General features: G+C 44.8%; 1 protein-coding gene across 11 annotated transcripts in view; it reads right to left on the reverse strand.

The window, feature by feature from the left end:
- Positions 1-375: 375 nt before the first annotated feature.
- The window catches only part of LOC141172401 (myosin-10-like), a 247,307-nt gene continuing 229,117 nt past the window's right edge, over positions 376-18,565 (reverse strand). For 7 of the 11 annotated variants that reach the window (XM_073656559.1, XM_073656567.1, XM_073656563.1 and 4 more), the window contains 8 exons: positions 18,330-18,458; positions 17,876-17,964; positions 17,090-17,213; positions 16,424-16,632; positions 15,597-15,705; positions 12,595-12,767; positions 9,637-9,660; positions 376-5,702 (listed from right to left, as the gene is read on the reverse strand). In XM_073656559.1, the coding sequence (XP_073512660.1) occupies positions 5,567-5,702; positions 9,637-9,660; positions 12,595-12,767; positions 15,597-15,705; positions 16,424-16,632; positions 17,090-17,213; positions 17,876-17,964; positions 18,330-18,458 (993 nt within the window). In that variant the 3' untranslated portion in view covers positions 376-5,566. The remainder of the gene's footprint in view (positions 5,703-9,636; positions 9,661-12,594; positions 12,768-15,596; positions 15,706-16,423; positions 16,633-17,089; positions 17,214-17,875; positions 17,965-18,329; positions 18,459-18,565) is intronic. The other 4 variants (XM_073656569.1, XM_073656568.1, XM_073656564.1 and 1 more) reach the window with 1 other exon arrangement.

The following is an 18,565-nucleotide window of genomic DNA, read 5'->3' on the forward strand; positions in this document are numbered from 1 at the left end:
GAAGCATTAGGTAGGATGTGCAGTGATCAAGAGCAGTTTTTGCTGCTGATTACTGACTCACAATACTTTGTTCAAAATGAATTGTTTGACTATAATTTTTTATTAATTTTAGGCACATACATACATCTCGTAGCTTTCAACAGAAATGTTTAATCTTAGCATTTGGTTCCAAGATATCATAGCTTACTTCTGTATTTCCTAAATTACTTATTTAAATATGGATCTAAGATACGAAAACCTAAAAAAATATTTATTGCGTTACCGCAGGTATAACTATATGATGAATGTAAAATTTTCAAAACAAGGAGGTTGATGTCAGTTTGCTGCTTAATACATCTTCTTGTCTATATTGTACATATCAGAGAGACAAACAGAGGTTTAAGATGACACTTTAATCAAAGCCATACATCTCTTCCTGATGGTGGATCTGGAGAGATCTCTGACGAATTGCTTACCAGTAGCGCAATGCCAATCTATTCTTAAAAAAAAATAGGAAGCAAAATAAAGAACACACAAGGAAAGACCAACTGAAGCTTCTTCAACTGTCGTAAAAATACATCTTTTAGATTTTAACAGAAAAATATAAGACTATATTTTAAAAATGAACCTGAAAGCCCGGGGAATACGTCATTTACACATCATAGGCTTTTGAGTAGACCTGTTGGCAATCAAAGAATTCTGTGCATTTTGGTTCTGGAATACCCTATAGTAACCTTACGCTTTGGATGTCAGGCCATGAAGCTCTCGAGCATTGTGTCTGAGATGCAATCTATTAAAATGATTAGAGAAAAACAATCTATATCTCTAATGGTGTCTCCTTTAAGAAGAAAACCTAATAGTAGTCTGGTCCAGCGTCTGTCCAGCATGCCTACAGTCTTCCAAACCCAGTACAACCGCTGATTTCACGTGTGTCAAAGAGGTTAAGGGCCTCGGCCGGCTTTCAAACTTCCAAGTCACACTGCCATACATCTGACGTTAGTACATTCACTTATACAATAACTGCGAGCTGTGAAAATCATTTAGGCACAATTATCCACGGCGCCAATACCAGATCTCATATAGTTGTCAATTATATTGGAGGAATTAATCAAGACCGGTATTTCATGTGCCTGTCTGACACAAAAGTCCTGATGGAGTCACATCTACCAAATAACAACTCTTAATACATTTTATACATATTTGACCTGTCTTATCATAAACTGAAACCTATAGCAGTTACAGGGAACCTGTCACATCCTCAAACGCTACTAACCAGCAGATATAGGGTTAAAATGCAAAATAATAGTGCTACTATACTGTCCGGCCGCCTTACTGAAAGGGCGGCTACCAGGAGAACATGGGCTTCAGTTCTCCCAAGATCTGTCATTTTTCAGTCATAGAGGATCATAAAGTATTGTGAGCGGTGGCTATAAGCGCGCCCCGGCACTGTGATTGACGGCTCGCTCTGCACCATTGTGCTGTGCACTGAGTGGTGACTGGCACGCCCCGGCACTGTGATTGACGGCTCGCTCTGCACCATTGTGCTGTGCACTGAGTGGTGACTGGCACGCCCCGGCACTGTGATTGACGGCTCGCTCTGCACCATTGTGCTGTGCACTGAGTGGTGACTGGCACGCCCCGGCACTGTGATTGACGGCTCGCTCTGCACCATTGTGCTGTGCACTGAGTGGTGACTGGCACGCCCCGGCACTGTGACTGACAGCTCGCTCTGCACAGATGTGCTGTGCACTGAGTGGTGACTGGCACGCCCCGGCACTGTGACTGACAGCTCACTCTGCACAGATGTGCTGTGCACTGAGTGGTGACTGGCATGCCCCGGCACTGTGACTGACAGCTCACTCTGCACAGATGTGCGGTGCACTGAGTGGTGACTGGCACGCCCCGGCACTGTGACTGACAGCTCGCTCTGCACAGATGCGCTATGCACTGAGTGGTGACTGGCACGCCCCGGCACTGTGACTGACAGCTCGCTCTGCACAGATGTGCTGTGCACTGAGTGGTGACTGGCACGCCCCGGCACTGTGACTGACAACTCGCTCTGCACAGATGTGCTGTGCACTGAGTGGTGACTGGCACGCCCCGGCACTGTGACTGACAGCTCGCTGTGCACTGAGTGGTGACTGGCACGCCCCGGCACTGTGACTGACAGCTCGCTGTGCACTGAGTGGTGACTGGCACGCCCCGGCACTGTGACTGACAGCTCGCTCTGCACAGATGTACTGTGCACTGAGTGGTGACTGGCACGCCCCGGCACTGTGACTGACAGTTCGCTCTGCACAGATGTGCTGTGCACTGAGTGGTGACTGGCACGCCCCGGCACTGTGACTGACAGCTCGCTCTGCACAGATGTGCTGTGCACTGAGTGGTGACTGGCACGCCCCGTCACTGTGACTGACAGCTCGCTCAGCACAGATGTGCTGTGCACTGAGTGGTGACTGGCACGCCCCGGCACTGTGACTGACAGCTCGCTCAGCACAGATGTGCTGTGCACTGAGTGGTGACTGGCACGCCCCGGCACTGTGACTGACAGCTCGCTCTGCACAGATGTGCTGTGCACTGAGTGGTGACTGGCACACCCCGGCACTGTGACTGACACGCCCCGGCACTGTGACTGACAGCTCGCTCTGCACAGATGTGCTGTGCACTGAGTGGTGACTGGCACACCCCGGCACTGTGACTGACACGCCCCGGCACTGTGACTGACAGCTCGCTCTGCACAGATGTGCTGCGCACTGAGTGGTGACTGGCACGCCCCGGCACTGTGACTGACAACTCGCTCTGCACAGATGTGCTGTGCACTGAGTGGTGACTGGCACGCCCCGGCACTGTGATTGACAGCTCGCTCTGCACAGATGTGCGGTGCACTGAGTGGTGACTGGCACGCCCCAGCACTGTGATTGACAGCTCGCTCTGCACAGATGTGCGGTGCACTGAGTGGTGACTGGCACGCCCCAGCACTGTGATTGACAGCTCGCTCTGCACAGATGTGCTGCGCACTGAGTGGTGACTGTATCATCTCTGTTCACGCCTCTATAACTGAAGGCTGGCAGCTCCCAGGAGAAATAAAGTTAAACAGCATTTGGGGACATGATTTCTTCCCTTTACCATCATAAGCCATAGCGAATCCATTGGGACATTGTTATCCATGCCCTCAAGTAAGTCACAGCCATGGTAAAAAGACTCAAGGCCAGCACAAAATTGAAAAAAGTCACAATAATTCTGCCTTGATAATTATGGCTTATTGATTGTAGGATCATATTTCAACTTCTCTGTGTGACGTGGTATCCATGTAGTTTTACAAGGGAACACAAACTATCAGTAAGGCACCAATCTTAAAGGGAATCTGTCAGGTTTTAGCTATTAAATCTGTGAGCAGCATAATATAAAGACAGAGACCCTGATTCCAAAGATGTGTCACTTACTCAGCTGCTTGTTGCAGTTTCAATACAATCAGTGTTTTATCAGCAGTAGTTTATCACTAGAGGACTACTTGTCTCCTGACATGTAGTCGTCCTGCTCTGTGTAACTGTCTCCCACCACTGCTTGATACAGGTGTGCTGTGGTTTCAGTACAATCAGTGTTTTAGTCATCAAGACATTATGATTTCAGGACTAGGAGTCATGTGCATGGCAGTCAGACTAATCTGTGTAACCACCACGGATTGGCAGCTTGATGCATTGCACACTGTAAACAGGAAAATACTATTCAGTGGAGTGGGCGGGGTTATATCCAGCTCAGCATTCTGAGCACTGCTACATCTACAACAGTGAAAATAGGGATTCTATCAAAACTTCAGCAAGCAGCCCAGTAAGTGACACATCGCTGGAATCAGGCTCCCGTGCCCTATAATATGCTGCTCTCAGATTAGAAAGCAAAACCCTTCTGACAGATTCCCTTTAAGCAGCTCTCGTTATAGTCACATTGATAAAGAAATAAGTCATAGCTTAGAAATGAAGTGGCTCCTCAATTGGGTTTTCTGTCACCAAACAATGGCATTCCAATAATAGTACAGGCAGTGTCCGGACCCCTGTGAGCCTGGTCTGCTTATTATATGAAGCCCTATCCTACACAGCAGTGACATGGGAAGATCGGAAGACTGGATTGTGATAAGCGGCTATGTTAACATGTGCATATTAGATTCGCTGCCTTCGTCTATGAAAAGTTGCCAGAGGAAAATGGTAAAGTACATCTCCACTCAAAGGCAGCAGAAATAGCTGGAGACAATACGGAGAGTAAGGATAACAAGAGAGTTAGGTAAAAGCACATGCGTGTGGTGCATGATTGCCATAGGGTGCAATGAAAGGAAGAATACATCTCATAACAGTATACAATCACCATTGAGTGAAGGAATGCCTAGTGAAGGTGGGAAATGGGGAGGGGATATATTATTAAAGCCCACCACCACTTTCACAAGAAAATGTACAAAATTCTGCACCTTAACCACTTTCCTAAAACACTTGATTAAACGCTTGTGCAGATAACCCCCAGCACGGACCACCCGGATTCTGTGCTGCGGGCTACACTAAATAAGCAACACCCTTCTCCTGCTTGTCCACCGTCTTCAAGGCACGGGGAGCATCATAGGATCTCACAGCACTCGCTCCGACACCGAAGACAGCCGCTAAAAGTGCCCAGCAGGATGCCGCTTAGTTTAGCGTGGTCATCAGCAGACTGCGGGAGGTCCGTGCTGCAGGTTATCAGCAAAAAGCACTAATAGAGTGATTTAGCAAAAGGATTAAATGACAGAGGTCACGCTCGCCAATCATTTCCTTGTGGGCGTTGAGATACGACTTAAGCTTAGTGTCATGGTGAGCTCTCATTACATCCGCATTACTTCGTGCAGGAGGAGACCTCAAGCCCCTTATAGAGGTTGTCTGGTGGGTCACAATGTTTTATCATTGTAGCAGAAAGTCTGGACTGAGAGGGAACCCCATTGGGATGGGAGCGTCGGGGAACAGTACGTTGAGTATTGCATTTCATTATTATTATTTTTTTTTTTTTAAGCTTTTTCTTAGCTTTTTGTAAAAACTTTTCCTTGCCATACCACCCCTTTAGCAATGTACAAAGTTAATCATGGCGATTTCCACTGTTGTTTTGAATCAGATATTCCATTGCAGCTTCTTTAGAGAAGACATGTTTTATGAAGACATTTAACAGAGCATATCTGAAGCGCTAATAAGTAATGAGATCTCAGTGGAAGTGCTCAGCCTCGCTAATACTAAAGCACTGGGTCTTATGATACATATGTATAGCCATATGTCTATGGGCTCCACGGAACGCCACCCGTCACATCTAAATGGCAAGAAACCAGTATTCTCACAACTTGCCCAAAGCTTGAATTAATACCATATAAAGTGCTCTGTGAAAATCATGGCTGATAAGGAAACAAAGGCTTAGGTGCACTCATATGGAGTGTTTAGTCATCATTCAGAGGTCATTTTAATTGAGGCGAGTGGTCTATGAACTATGTTAAGTGGTGCGTCATTGTCCGTTTCTGTTAAACCAGTCTGTCTTTAATTTTGGGGTGGTGTTAGGACCACCACCTTCCTATGGCTGTGTGGGGGCATCACTCGGGCTGAGGTTGCTGCTGCTGGTGGTTGGCTGATGGCTCGCCACTATTCGCCTCTGGTTCCTCATCAGAAACAGCTTCCAGGTGGTATACTTGACGAATGGTTCGGGTAGTAAACTGCATCGGTGCCCTCCTGCAAAGACATTAGAACATATTAAAGCACATACAATCGGTAGGTTTTTATATGGTTTTCTCTTAATTAGAGAACGTAATAACCAAAAGAGAATATTCTATGCCATGCTGGAGCAGTGTAATAATCAACGATTGGTAAGATAGTCACCCTAACATTTGCAGTACTGGGTATATACCCTCAGCTCTCCCAGCACGCCTGCAATACTATGCTTATTGGGGAGAAACTAGGCTATGGAGCTACAACCATGGAGTCTGTACACGTGTCACAGGCAGCACCGGACGTGGGTCACCACGGACTAGGCCTTGGGCACGGAAATATATTATACATGTTTACTAATCATAATTTGAAATGCAATATAAAAAATATATTTTGTGCTTCATACCCTTCCCACAAAAGAAAACAAATAAGTTTGACTATGAAGGCGTAGTGATTGCACATGCTTACTACCGACCATTCACACAAGACATTTGGGATCCCTTACTTGGATGGGTGAGGACTCGGCAGCCGGGCCCTGAGCATCAAACATGTATCATCTATCCTGTGTAGCGGTGAGAAATATTGTTTGTGATTGTGACAATACAGCCCATAATCTTAATAAGCCAGACATTTAGATTTGTTAAGCCAAGAGAAATACACAATTATCTTTGTGTTTCTGTTGACTTCTAAATGTATGAATATATAAAGAAGGACAGACCAGTATTTATGTAACCCTGATTGTTATCTCCTCTTGGGTTTGGAAACAATGAATGTTTGCTAATTATGTTGGTTAACCTTTGTGGACCCTGTTGCTTATTGACTCACAAGACAGTAGGACAAACTAAGCAAATTCATTAAAGGCTCAAACAATGACACCTGAATGAGCCCTGCACCTTTAACTCTAACTCCAACCTGTGACTGATGACCTTTATATGTAAATAGAAAAAGGGTTTTTCTATCCTGTTGAAAAGAGACTTAAAAACAGAGAATTAAGGAGAAGCAAGAGGACACTCAGAATCTCTTCACACCATCAGCTTGGCAGTATGGCTTAACCTAAAGAGACATAGATTTGGATTCTACATGATTCCAGCCTATGGGTATATAGCCCTGACTGGAAAGATACGGATCTGCTCCATTGACCATCAGAGAGCCCATGGATACATTTTAGGGAGACCAGGTTGGGACGATTAAGTCACCTGGCCCCATGGATATGTTGTTTGGGGTTGCCAGGAGGGACCCACCGGTCGCCTGGAACCTACGGAGACATTCGGAGAAGTCAGATTGGGACAAGCCGGTCATCTGGCCGCATGGAAACTCTCGGAGAGGCCAGGGTGAGACCCTCGGGTCTCATGGCTTTGTACCTCGATGGACTGCTAGCTTCCTAAGCTTGCCGCTACATTCTCTCTGTGGGGGCCCGACAGAAGTGGGGGGCCACTGGTTGAGGTAGTTGGCCCTCCTCCTGGAAGTCCCAAAGTGGCAGCTGTTCTATCCCAGGTGGGCCAGTGGAAGAGTGAGGACTGTGTAATGTTGCACCATCTTGGGTATTTGCTGGGACTGTTCTATGTGTTTATTGTCCGTTTTGTGGTTCAATAAAGTATTGCCACGCTGTTTTACCCTCACCCTGTGTGGTCTGAGTAGTATGACTCCCATGGAAGACCCCGGGTCTTCACAGTGATCTTCTAAACAGCTGTAGCAATGCCTCATACTAAAAACTCTGGCAAAATCTTCTTTCATTACAAGAGAAGAAGAACAAAGTGCAGAGAATGTCATCATGAGTGAGACCCAAATGATAATCCCTGACGGTTCCCAGTCATTGATATAGACTACAGCAGCGCCATTGGGCAAATCAGTGACACAAAGCCCTGCACATTGTAAAACGCTGGCTTATGGAAACTGCAGAAAACTCAAAGTTGTTCCTAATGTTTGACTCTGTGCCTATTGGACGGTACACCTAGTGTGGACCTATAGGTGCTGATGTGTTGCCCTACAGTTCCTCTGCAGCCACTGAAGTAATGCTTCTAGGAAAGAATCACTGCACAATCTGATTTACTTCTTACAGATTCCACATAAAACTGCATGTACATGAGCACTAGACCTACAAGGCTATATTCTGGCCATCTTTTCACCCATTATATATTATAACATTTTAGAAATAAGATGGTAAAATCTATTTGGGCAAGGACTGCAGAGGATTAATCCATGCTTTGTAAGTCACTGTCACATTGACTCTAATGATTTATTATGGCTTATGTCATATGATAGATCGATTGGCTTTCCATAAACCTGGATGTTTAGATGTCAGAGCCCCATTGCAGGACTATTCTAATAATGGGCAGTGAATGAATAAAGCAGTGATTTTACCCTGGTGGAATGTATTACACAATCTTCCCTGCACCATCTGTGATTATAGATAGATGCAGTCTGCACATAGTTAATGTGAGTAAACTGTAACGTGCGGTCCGGGCCCACCATGGGGCACTGATAACTCAGCAGGTCTAACACAGGGCGTCTGTGTGCACGGCTGCCCTCGGTAATGGCTCGGCCCAGGAGGGGTCCTGCTGCTGCTCTCACCGGCCACAACATCTCCCCTCTTACACAGGGATTCCTTTGTGCTCTTGGCACCTGGACTGTAATAAACTTGGACAGGTTTTTTTTGCCGTGCACACTGCTATGGAGAGACACAAGGATTTCAGTCATATAAAAGGGACGGCAGGGCATGAGGAGACACAGCCAAAACATGCCAGAGATTAAAGGGTAATGGTAAAAATAGCAAATAAACAGTGGGTTATCTAAGTCGGTCAGTCACTGTGTACACTTCACATCAAAGCACTACAAAGGGTTAGTTATGCTTTACAGCCAAAAATGCAATCGCTCTTACTAAACTCGAATGTCTGGGAAGAATTTGATGAATTAATGAAAACTGAATTATCCTTAATATCAAAAATAACTTGGAGATTTTTACTGCAATGATAAAGATATTCTTAAAACTAAGAAGAAGGATTGCATCTTTTGTGCCATAAAGCTTGCTTGGCACTACAGGCAGTGAGCGCCAGGCATTTCTGCCACACTGACAACTAATCTAGTGTCAAAAGCTCCAGGTAGAGATAAACACATATATACACGTCCTAATCATGTCCATGCTGAGAACACAAGGAAAACAAAGCACCATTACAACACTACAGCTGTGGCTGCTCAGCCCCTTCTTTTCCTAAGAACATATCCTTATCTGATGGAGTAAAAGTATATTACTCCTTCCAAACCAGGGTAAGGATGTGAATGGAGGCTCATCTACTCCAATCTCAGAAACTTGTATGATTTCGTCACTTTAAACAAACAAAAGAATATGATTAACCCTATAGAAATAATATAAATGCAAGACTTATGCCCCATGTACATGGCAAAGCACACTGTTCTGTGACACATAACTGAGACAATGTGTCCTCAGGTCTATCTTTTCTTTTTTTGGAAACCGCTTCTTAGTTTTAGCTTTAAAAAAACATATAAAAAAAGACCCGGTATTAACCAGGTCCACTGTTATTATCAGAAGTGTTCCCTTTAGAGCAGGAGCAATGTTAGTACCGGAGCTCCAGGTGACTTACCACCAGCAGTGCTGGAGGCAGCTGGCTCCGTGGCCACAGTGCTTTGCTAAAATGACATAACATCATTACATCTGGGGATAGCTTATAATAACAGTCATATAAATACAGTCTACCATGTCATTGATGCAGAGTTGCACTCTTTTCTAAAATATATATTATGCACTGCCCAAGATTGCATTGAACAAAAAAAGTATTAATTAAGTCTGAAAGAAAATGAAATGTACGGCAGCAGAGCGAGAAAAAAGGCAAAAGCGCATAGTGCGCAATACAACAGGGCACTATCAGAGGGGGCCGGCAGGTACAGGAAAGCAGCAGGAAAGCAAATGAACTCTCACACAGGTTCATGCACATACACGTACTTGCGTTGCTGACGCTCTAATTTGCTGTGATTGGAAAACAGAAAGAAACAGTAAAAGAAAAAGAGAAGTTATAGAAACCAGAAATGCAACCTGCGGCCTCTGGATACTACTATGCAAACATTCATTGTAGTAACCACAAAACACATATTTCCAAGTGACTTTGTATCGTCTACATTACCTGTACAAGCGTCCTAGACTCGGGTAATGACTTTATTCAATTCACACATTCTACACTACAATTACAGCAAGTTAAAGTGCACCTGTCAGCAGGATTGTGCTCAGTAAACTACATACACTGTCAGGTGGGCGACATTACATTGATTAAAATGATACCTTGGTTGATGAAATCCGTCCTGTGGTTCTTGTGTAATCTTTACTTTCAGTTTGGAGATAATGATATGCTCGTGCTTTGGGGCGGCCTGTGGGGGCGCTCTATTTGGTGCTCTGCTTACATATTCATCACTATGCTCTTATGACAGCTTACTGTGCCTTCACTGACCTGCCTCCTATGTTGCCTAGCCCCGCACTACTAGATGGATTCTGTAAAATAGGAGGCAGGTCAGTGAAGGCACAGTGAGCTGCCATAAGAGCATGTAAGCAGAGCACCAGATAGAGCACCACCCACAGGCTGCGCCGGAGCATGAGCATATCATTATCTCCAAACTGAAATTAAAGATTACACCTGAACCACAGGACGGATTTCATCAACCAAGGTATCATTTTAATCAGTGTAATGTCGCCCACCTGACAGTGTATGTCGTTTTCTGAGCACAATCCTGCTGACAGGTGTGCTTTAAAGGCGAATGACAACATCCCTCCCTTTACATGCAGTATGGATATGAAGCATCAGAAGATGATACACTTAAAGAGTAACTACGCTTTGAACATGCTTTTTCAAATTCCTCAGACCCTTTAATTGCCTGCTAATCGTTGAGGATCTGGGTCGTAAGATCCCATTGATTACTCAATAGACCCCTGAGCAGTGCACAGTGCAGGAGACAGTAGCTCACATCTCCTGTCTGAGCGCACACAGAGGGGGTACAGAATCAGAAGAAATATAGGCTTCATGGAAATTCTTGAACCCCTGAGAACATTATTCTTCAATATAAAAGAAATGCAATAACTTCTCAGTTTTCACTGGAAGAAGTGAATATAAGAAGTTCTAGCAGTCTGTCAAGAAACATTACTGATTATCAAGTGGTTGTAGGTCTGGACTGTCAGACCAGCACAACAGAATAAAAAATACATGATCGAGTCATCAGAGCTCAGTAAGATCCCTCATGAGGCCGTCAGGGATCCATTAAAACAGGATGTCATGGCCAAGAACACATTGATCTGTTACCCTTCATCACAATCTTGAAGTGCTTCTCCACTACTGGAAACCCCATTCTTAACTGCTTAGGTGCCCCACATAACATAAAAAAGATATACTACCTCCCAGACCAGCGCCAAGACTGCGATGTCGACTGTGTGATTCCCAGCAGTCATGTGACAATGGTGTGTCACATGAGTCCTTCAGCCTATAAGCCGCTTCTGTTTGATGCCACTGTTCCATCTAAGAGAACTGAGCGCTGCAGCCCATCAGCGATCGCTCTTACATTACAAGCTGCAGCGCTCACATGACGTAACAAGGTCAGTGACTGCCAGAAATCACAGAGCCGACATTGCAGTAAGAGCGCCAATCCGGGATCTAAGTATATGTTTGTTTATGTTATGTCTAACACTTTAAGAGGACCTATCATTTGCTTTAAAAAAAATTACTTAAAAGCTAGTGTAAACATCTCTGAGCTCCTTGATGCTGCTGCTCTTTTCTGTTTTGCACTACATCACTCCTTGGTAGAGATATCCACATCTGTTGCTTTTGGAGCGCAGTATGTGACATTTCTGCTTCCAGACCAACTTGTTGTTTGTTCAGTCTTCCCTGGGGGAGTGCGCCTTCACCCCTCCCACCAATCCCAGCAGTGCAGCAGTCTCAGACACTGCCGAGCTGTGATTGGCAGCGTCTCGGAGGAAGGGTGAAAGGCTACTAAACCCTCTGGACATGTTTAGCGTGTCTGTCGGGAGCTTTGCTAGTATACATGCTAAGAAGAAACAAACCCAGCCTTAAAAATTTGTGGAAGATTTTTTTGTAACACAGCAGTGTCCATAAATCAATAGCACAAATGGAAATAAGAAACTTTGTGATATATCTTATCGGAGAAATCTGTTTTCTCCAAGACTGATCACTTTCAAAATTCTTAATTAATTGTTAAAATCTGTCTTCAGCAAATAGAGACCTTCCCATTACTGAGATAGTGAAGGGTTGTTGGTGCTCATATAGTTCTATGGAGAACTGTAAGGGTTTATTGACATCTATGCGAGCAAAGACTGGCCGCGGCTCTCCCGACCCGAGCGTGACGGCCTCATAGAAATATATGAAGATGTCATGCTCTGGTCGGGAGGCCTGTGGCCAGTCCATATGCACTGCGGTCTGTGCTCGGACTGATTTGCACTGAATGAGACCCTACTGTGGTTTCAGGAGAACTTGAAGTAGAATGTATGTGCCTGCCTCCAGCTCCTCCCTCTTTGTTTCAGGAGAACTTGCAGTAGAATATCTGTGCCTTCCTCCAGCTCCTCCCTTCTTCCTCCCCTCTACATAGAATTCTAAGAACACCAACTGCCATCTCCTGTCTCAGTAATGGGAATGTCTGACTTCACTTAATATAGACTTTACCCATGAACTGAGAATGAAAGATCAGTCCCAAGAGGTGAAAGAATCAGATTTCTGTTGTCATATGTACTATTAATTTCTGAAATAAAAATTAAAACAATACGGGTACGGTTTCTATTCAGCTCTTTCATCCTGGAAATCTGTCGTACCTGATATCATAGACTTTTCACACCTTTAACATATTAGAAGAGCATTGTGACCGGATTTCCACTCTACTTTGTAATTGGTTAAAGGACTCTTCCCCTTACCTTAACCTGCTTCTGAGTGTGGTCACTTCTCGGTTCATGGACTCGGCAGATTCCGTCACATCTTCCAGTTCCCTCTGCAGGCGGCGCTTGTTGGAGTTTGCCCTTGATGCGTCTTCTTCCGCTTCCTCCAACTGACGTTTCAGCTGCTTCATGCGGATGTGCGCTTTCTCCAGCTAGAAAAGGAAAGCACATTTCTTCTAATGCATTATTTCATTGGAGGCGCGGGAACAAGACTTGTGATTTGTCTACACAGATGAGTATGGCACCTGTGATTTGTTTACTCTACTCGGAAGAGTATGGCACCTGAGATTTGTCTACTCTACTCGGAAGAGTATGGCACCTGTGATTTGTCTACACGGATGAGTATGGCACCTGTGATTTGTCTACTCTACTCGGAAGAGTATGGCACCTGTGATTTGTCTACACGGATGAGTATGGCACCTGTGATTTGTCTACTCTACTCGGAAGAGTATGGCACCTGTGATTTGTCTACACGGATGAGTATGGCACCTGTGATTTGTCTACTCTACTCGGAAGAGTATGGCACCTGTGATTTGTCTACACAGATGAGTATGGCACCTGTGATTTGTCTACTCTACTCGGAAGAGTATGGCACCTGTGATTTGTCTACACGGATGAGTATGGCACCTGTGATTTGTCTACTCTACTCGGAAGAGTATGGCACCTGTGATTTGTCTACACAGATGAGTATGGCACCTGTGATTTGTCTACTCTACTCGGAAGAGTATGGCACCTGTGATTTGTCTACACAGATGAGTATGGCACCTGTGATTTGTCTACTCTACTCGGAAGAGTAAGGCACCTGTGATTTGTCTACACGGATGAGTATGGCACCTGTGATTTGTCTACTCTACTCGGAAGAGTAAGGCACCTGTGATTTGTCTACATGGATGAGTACGGCACCTGGGATTTGTCTACACAGATGAGTATGGCACCTGTGATTTGTCTACTCTACTCGGAAGAGTAAGGCACCTGTGATTTGTCTACACGGATGAGTATGGTACCTGGGATTTGTCTACACGGATGAGTATGGCACCTGGGATTTGTCTACTCTACACGGATGAGTATGGCACCTGTGATATGTCTACTCGGATGAGTTTGGCACCGGTGATTTGTCTACATGGATGAGTATGGCACCAGAGATTTGTCTGCACGGATGAGTATGGCACCTGGGATTTGTCTGCTCGGATGAGTATGGCACCTGGGATTTTTCTACACTGATGAGTATGGCACCAGTGATTTGTCTACACGGATGAGTATGACACCAGTGATTTTTCTACTCTACACGGCTGAGTATGGCACCTGGGATTTGTCTACTCTACTCGGAGGAGTATGGCACCTGTGATTTGTCTACACAGAGGAGTATGGCACCTATGATTTGTCTGCACGGATAAGTATGGCACCTGTGATTTGTCTACATGGATGAGCATGGCACCTGTGATTTGGCTACACGGATGAGTATGGCACCTGTGATTTGTCTACACAGATGAGTATGGCACCTGTGATTTGTTTACTCTACTCGGAAGAGTATGGCACCTGAGATTTGTCTACTCTACTCGGAAGAGTATGGCACCTGTGATTTGTCTACACAGATGAGTATGGCACCTGTGATTTGTCTACTCTACTCGGAAGAGTATGGCACCTGTGATTTGTCTACACGGATGAGTATGGCACCTGTGATTTGTCTACTCTACTCGGAAGAGTATGGCACCTGTGATTTGTCTACACGGATGAGTATGGCACCTGTGATTTGTCTACTCTACTCGGAAGAGTATGGCACCTGTGATTTGTCTACACAGATGAGTATGGCACCTGTGATTTGTCTACTCTACTCGGAAGAGTAAGGCACCTGTGATTTGTCTACACGGATGAGTATGGCACCTGTGATTTGTCTACTCTACTCGGAAGAGTAAGGCACCTGTGATTTGTCTACACGGATGAGTACGGCACCTGGGATTTGTCTACACAGATGAGTATGGCACCTGTGATTTGTCTACACAGATGAGTATGGCACCTGTGATTTGTCTACTCTACTCGGAAGAGTAAGGCACCTGTGATTTGTCTACACGGATGAGTATGGTACCTGGGATTTGTCTACACGGATGAGCATGGCACCTGGGATTTGTCTACTCTACACGGATGAGTATGGCACCTGTGATATGTCTACTCGGATGAGTTTGGCACCGGTGATTTGTCTACATGGATGAGTATGGCACCAGAGATTTGTCTGCACGGATGAGTATGGCACCTGGGATTTGTCTGCTCGGATGAGTATGGCACCTGGGATTTTTCTACACTGATGAGTATGGCACCAGTGATTTGTCTACACGGATGAGTATGACACCAGTGATTTTTCTACTCTACACGGATGAGTATGGCACCTGGGATTTGTCTACTCTACTCGGAGGAGTATGGCACCTGTGATTTGTCTACACAGAGGAGTATGGCACCTATGATTTGTCTGCACGGATAAGTATGGCACCTGTGATTTGTCTACATGGATGAGCATGGCACCTGTGATTTGGCTACACGGATGAGTATGGCACCTGTGATTTGTCTACTCTACACGGATGAATATGGCACCTGTGATTTGTCTACATGGATGAGCATGGCACCTGTGATTTGGCTACACGGATGAGTATAGCACCTGTGATTTGTCTACATGGATGAGTATGGCACCCGTGATATTTCTACTCTACACGGATGAGTATGGCACCAGTGATTTGTCTACACGGATGAGTACGGCACCTGGGATTTGTCTACTCTACAAGGATTAGTAGGGCACCTGTAATTTGTCTACACAGATGAGTATGGCACCTGTGATTTGTCTACTCTACACAGATGAATATGGCACCTGTGATTTGTCTACACGGATGACTATGGCAGGAATTTCTAGATTTCTCTACTAAAACAAACTGGTGTCCAAATCCAGCACAGAATGAGGAAATGAATAATGAAAAAAACAAACAGCAAAAATGTACCTGATCCTTGAACTGATCGGCGTTCCTTCTCTCTTCTTCCACTTGTATGATGACCTCCTTTAGCCGCTTCTCGGCACGTCGTACCAGTTTGTTAGCAATAATACGTTCCCTGGTAATTAAAGGTGATAATGTTGATGTAACTCAATTTCCTAACATTTATATTTTGACATGTAATTGAATGTGAATACATGTATATAAATTTATCAGTAGAAATGTAAGAAAAGGTTATAAACCTTATAGTGTCTCTTAGTAATGAAATTCAACGATCAATTCACAACTGGGTCCCCAGACTCCTGCTCCTTCTCATTCAACAACCTCATCTAGGCTAATTTTGATTGAAGTGACAATTGTACCTGTGCCCTGCTTTATGTCCATGGGGCTAACAGAATCTGCCATCTGTCCCACAGAATTAAATGGAGTGCCTGACAGTGCTCCATCCACAGTTCTCCCCACTACAGTTGTGCAGCAAAGAGGAACCGAACGTTGGGCCCCTAGCCTAGTGATCACACAGGTATCACTTATACAGGGGATAGAAGACGAATGGTCACTGGGAGGACAACCCTTTAATGGTAGTAAGCCCTTGTAAGGAGTCCTTATCTGTCTGTATTTTCTTGGCCATCTACGCTCTGATTTTTAATTCACCACTTGTAAAGGAACCAATGCTACTGATTCTCTTAAGTCCACATTTATTAAATAAAGCGTAGATTCGCAGCAGTTTAGCACGTGCAATGTATGCAGATCAGGAAATGAGTGATGAAGCTGGACCGGACACTGTGGATAACAGTCTTTTTCTCAGAGGATCCATGAGGTCCAGTCCATTTACTTACTTGGATTCTTGTTCCATTTGCTCCTCCAGCTGAGCAATCTTAGACTCCAGGGATGCGATGGCAATCTTGTATTTTGACCTGACGCTAGAATCCATCTCATTTAATTTCCCTTTGAGCTCCTTGTTTTGCCTCTCCATCTGCTGCCGTGCGTTCTCTGCCTTCTGGGAGAAGCTGCGCTCTGCTGCCAGCTCAGTGGTCATTGTCTCCACCTAGGGGAAGCATCAAGTACTGTAGCCGTGTATGTGCCGGGGTACAGAGCTTATAAAGGAGGACATAATACTGGCTCATCAAAAAATCAAGATGAAACCAAGCAAACCTTTGTACAATTCACAGAACATTAGCTGCACACATAGAGATGTTAAGAGCACTATACCAGTAGCAAAACTGCCTCCATTGTTCTACTTTCATATACCTATAGAAAAGTGAAGGATGAGAAACACTGATTCCTGTTTATGACACGTCATACTGCCATGACAGATCGCATTGTGTGCTAGTGTACAGGAAACACAAGTGCTGTCCTATGTCGGCATGTATGGAGGGGCAGAGGTACAGCTCAGGTCTCTATACAGGCTGGTTGGGTATTTGGCTGCTATGTTAGTTCCATTATAGTCATTGCACCGTGCTCTCTTACGTCTGTACCTTAGTCCTATTACTATCTAATCTTACCTGTAGTGTATACTTCCGATATCTATCATTAAGAAGCTCCATGTTACTCTGCTCCTCATCCAGCTCCTCCTCCATCTGAGCAATCCTGGCTTCCAGAGCACGTTTTTCATCCAACAAGGCTGATCTATCAGGGAATAAGATGAGGTTAATACTGGAGTCCCTTTATGTGATATACTACTTGGATGAGCATTTTTATTCTAGTTTGTATACAGACTTAATACCTCTCACAGCTGACAGTTTGCTTCAATGCAGTTAGCTTATACAATCTTCTGTGAAATAAACATATCAGTAGCTTTGTGACTGTTCAAACCAAGCACTGATGATCGGTGCACCCTTGGCGTGGCCAAATAGCTCAGTGCACCTTTCCATCTACTTGTTTTCCATGTATTTCTGCCCTCCTCTGGCTCCTCTATAGCCAGAGCTGTCAATAAAGAAAGAGGGGCTGGAGATAGGTGCAAAAAAGTGGGTGGGAAGGTGCAGTGAATTGTTTGGCCACACCGAAGGTGCACTAAATGCCTGTGCTTGGTTTGAACAGTCATTTTGTGCTGACAGACTACCATTAATATATCTGAAATGAATGAGTGCAGATAAATCTTATCGGTCAATCAATTACACTTGGGTCCATGCCTATGCAAAGTCGACTGTTAGTAAACCCTGCTGAAAACACTGAGCACCTTAAAATCAGACATAGCTTATCGATCACAATAAATCTGTATTGTAGGATGCTGTGCTCCCAGTACGACTCCATCAGGATAATCTTGTCATGAGCCTATACAGGTGACTTACTTGCCACTGACACCATTAGCCAGTTCATCTGCCAGGTCGTCTCTTTCCTGTTGAGCTTGTCGTTTTGCCCTTTCTGCAGCTGCCAAGTCCTATAATAATGTAAGTAAATAAATCATCCATTATCCATTACACAAGATGTAGGACATGTCATTACTGGTAATCACTGACAGGCAGACATATGGGAAACCCTTATTCTTTTATGTTCAGAGGTTTCTAACTCTAACTAAGCTCAGACAGTCACACATGGGCAGCAGTGACACGGTGAGACATCTGCTCCCCACCAAAATCAGCAGGAGTTCTCCTTGTGTGATAATAAGCGCTGGTATCACAAAGGCTCCATGGCTCACTATAAGCAGGGTCCTGGTGGCCAGGTGCTTCATGTCTAGCCTAACTCTAAGCAAGCCATGGAACCGCTCCTTATTTCCTAGAAGATAAGTTTTCATATGTGACAAACCTCTTGTAGCTGGAGAAGTTCTGCTTCCAAACTCTTCAGCCTCTTCTCACTCTCTTTAGACTGGATGAACATTTCCTCTCGGGATGACCGGGTTTCCTCCACTTCACGCCACACTTCTTTGAGTTGGAGCTGTAATACAAATCACATCTACCATCAACTACACATTTCCATTGTCAGATGAAAATACACTAAAACCACAGGATAGATGATAACTCATTGATCGGTGGGGTCTGACC

Source organism: Phyllobates terribilis, unplaced genomic scaffold (assembly GCF_046119375.1).
Source record: "Phyllobates terribilis strain yellow unplaced genomic scaffold, ASM4611937v1 Scaffold_12__6_contigs__length_324123572, whole genome shotgun sequence".
In the NCBI taxonomy this organism is placed as follows: domain Eukaryota; kingdom Metazoa; phylum Chordata; class Amphibia; order Anura; family Dendrobatidae; genus Phyllobates; species Phyllobates terribilis.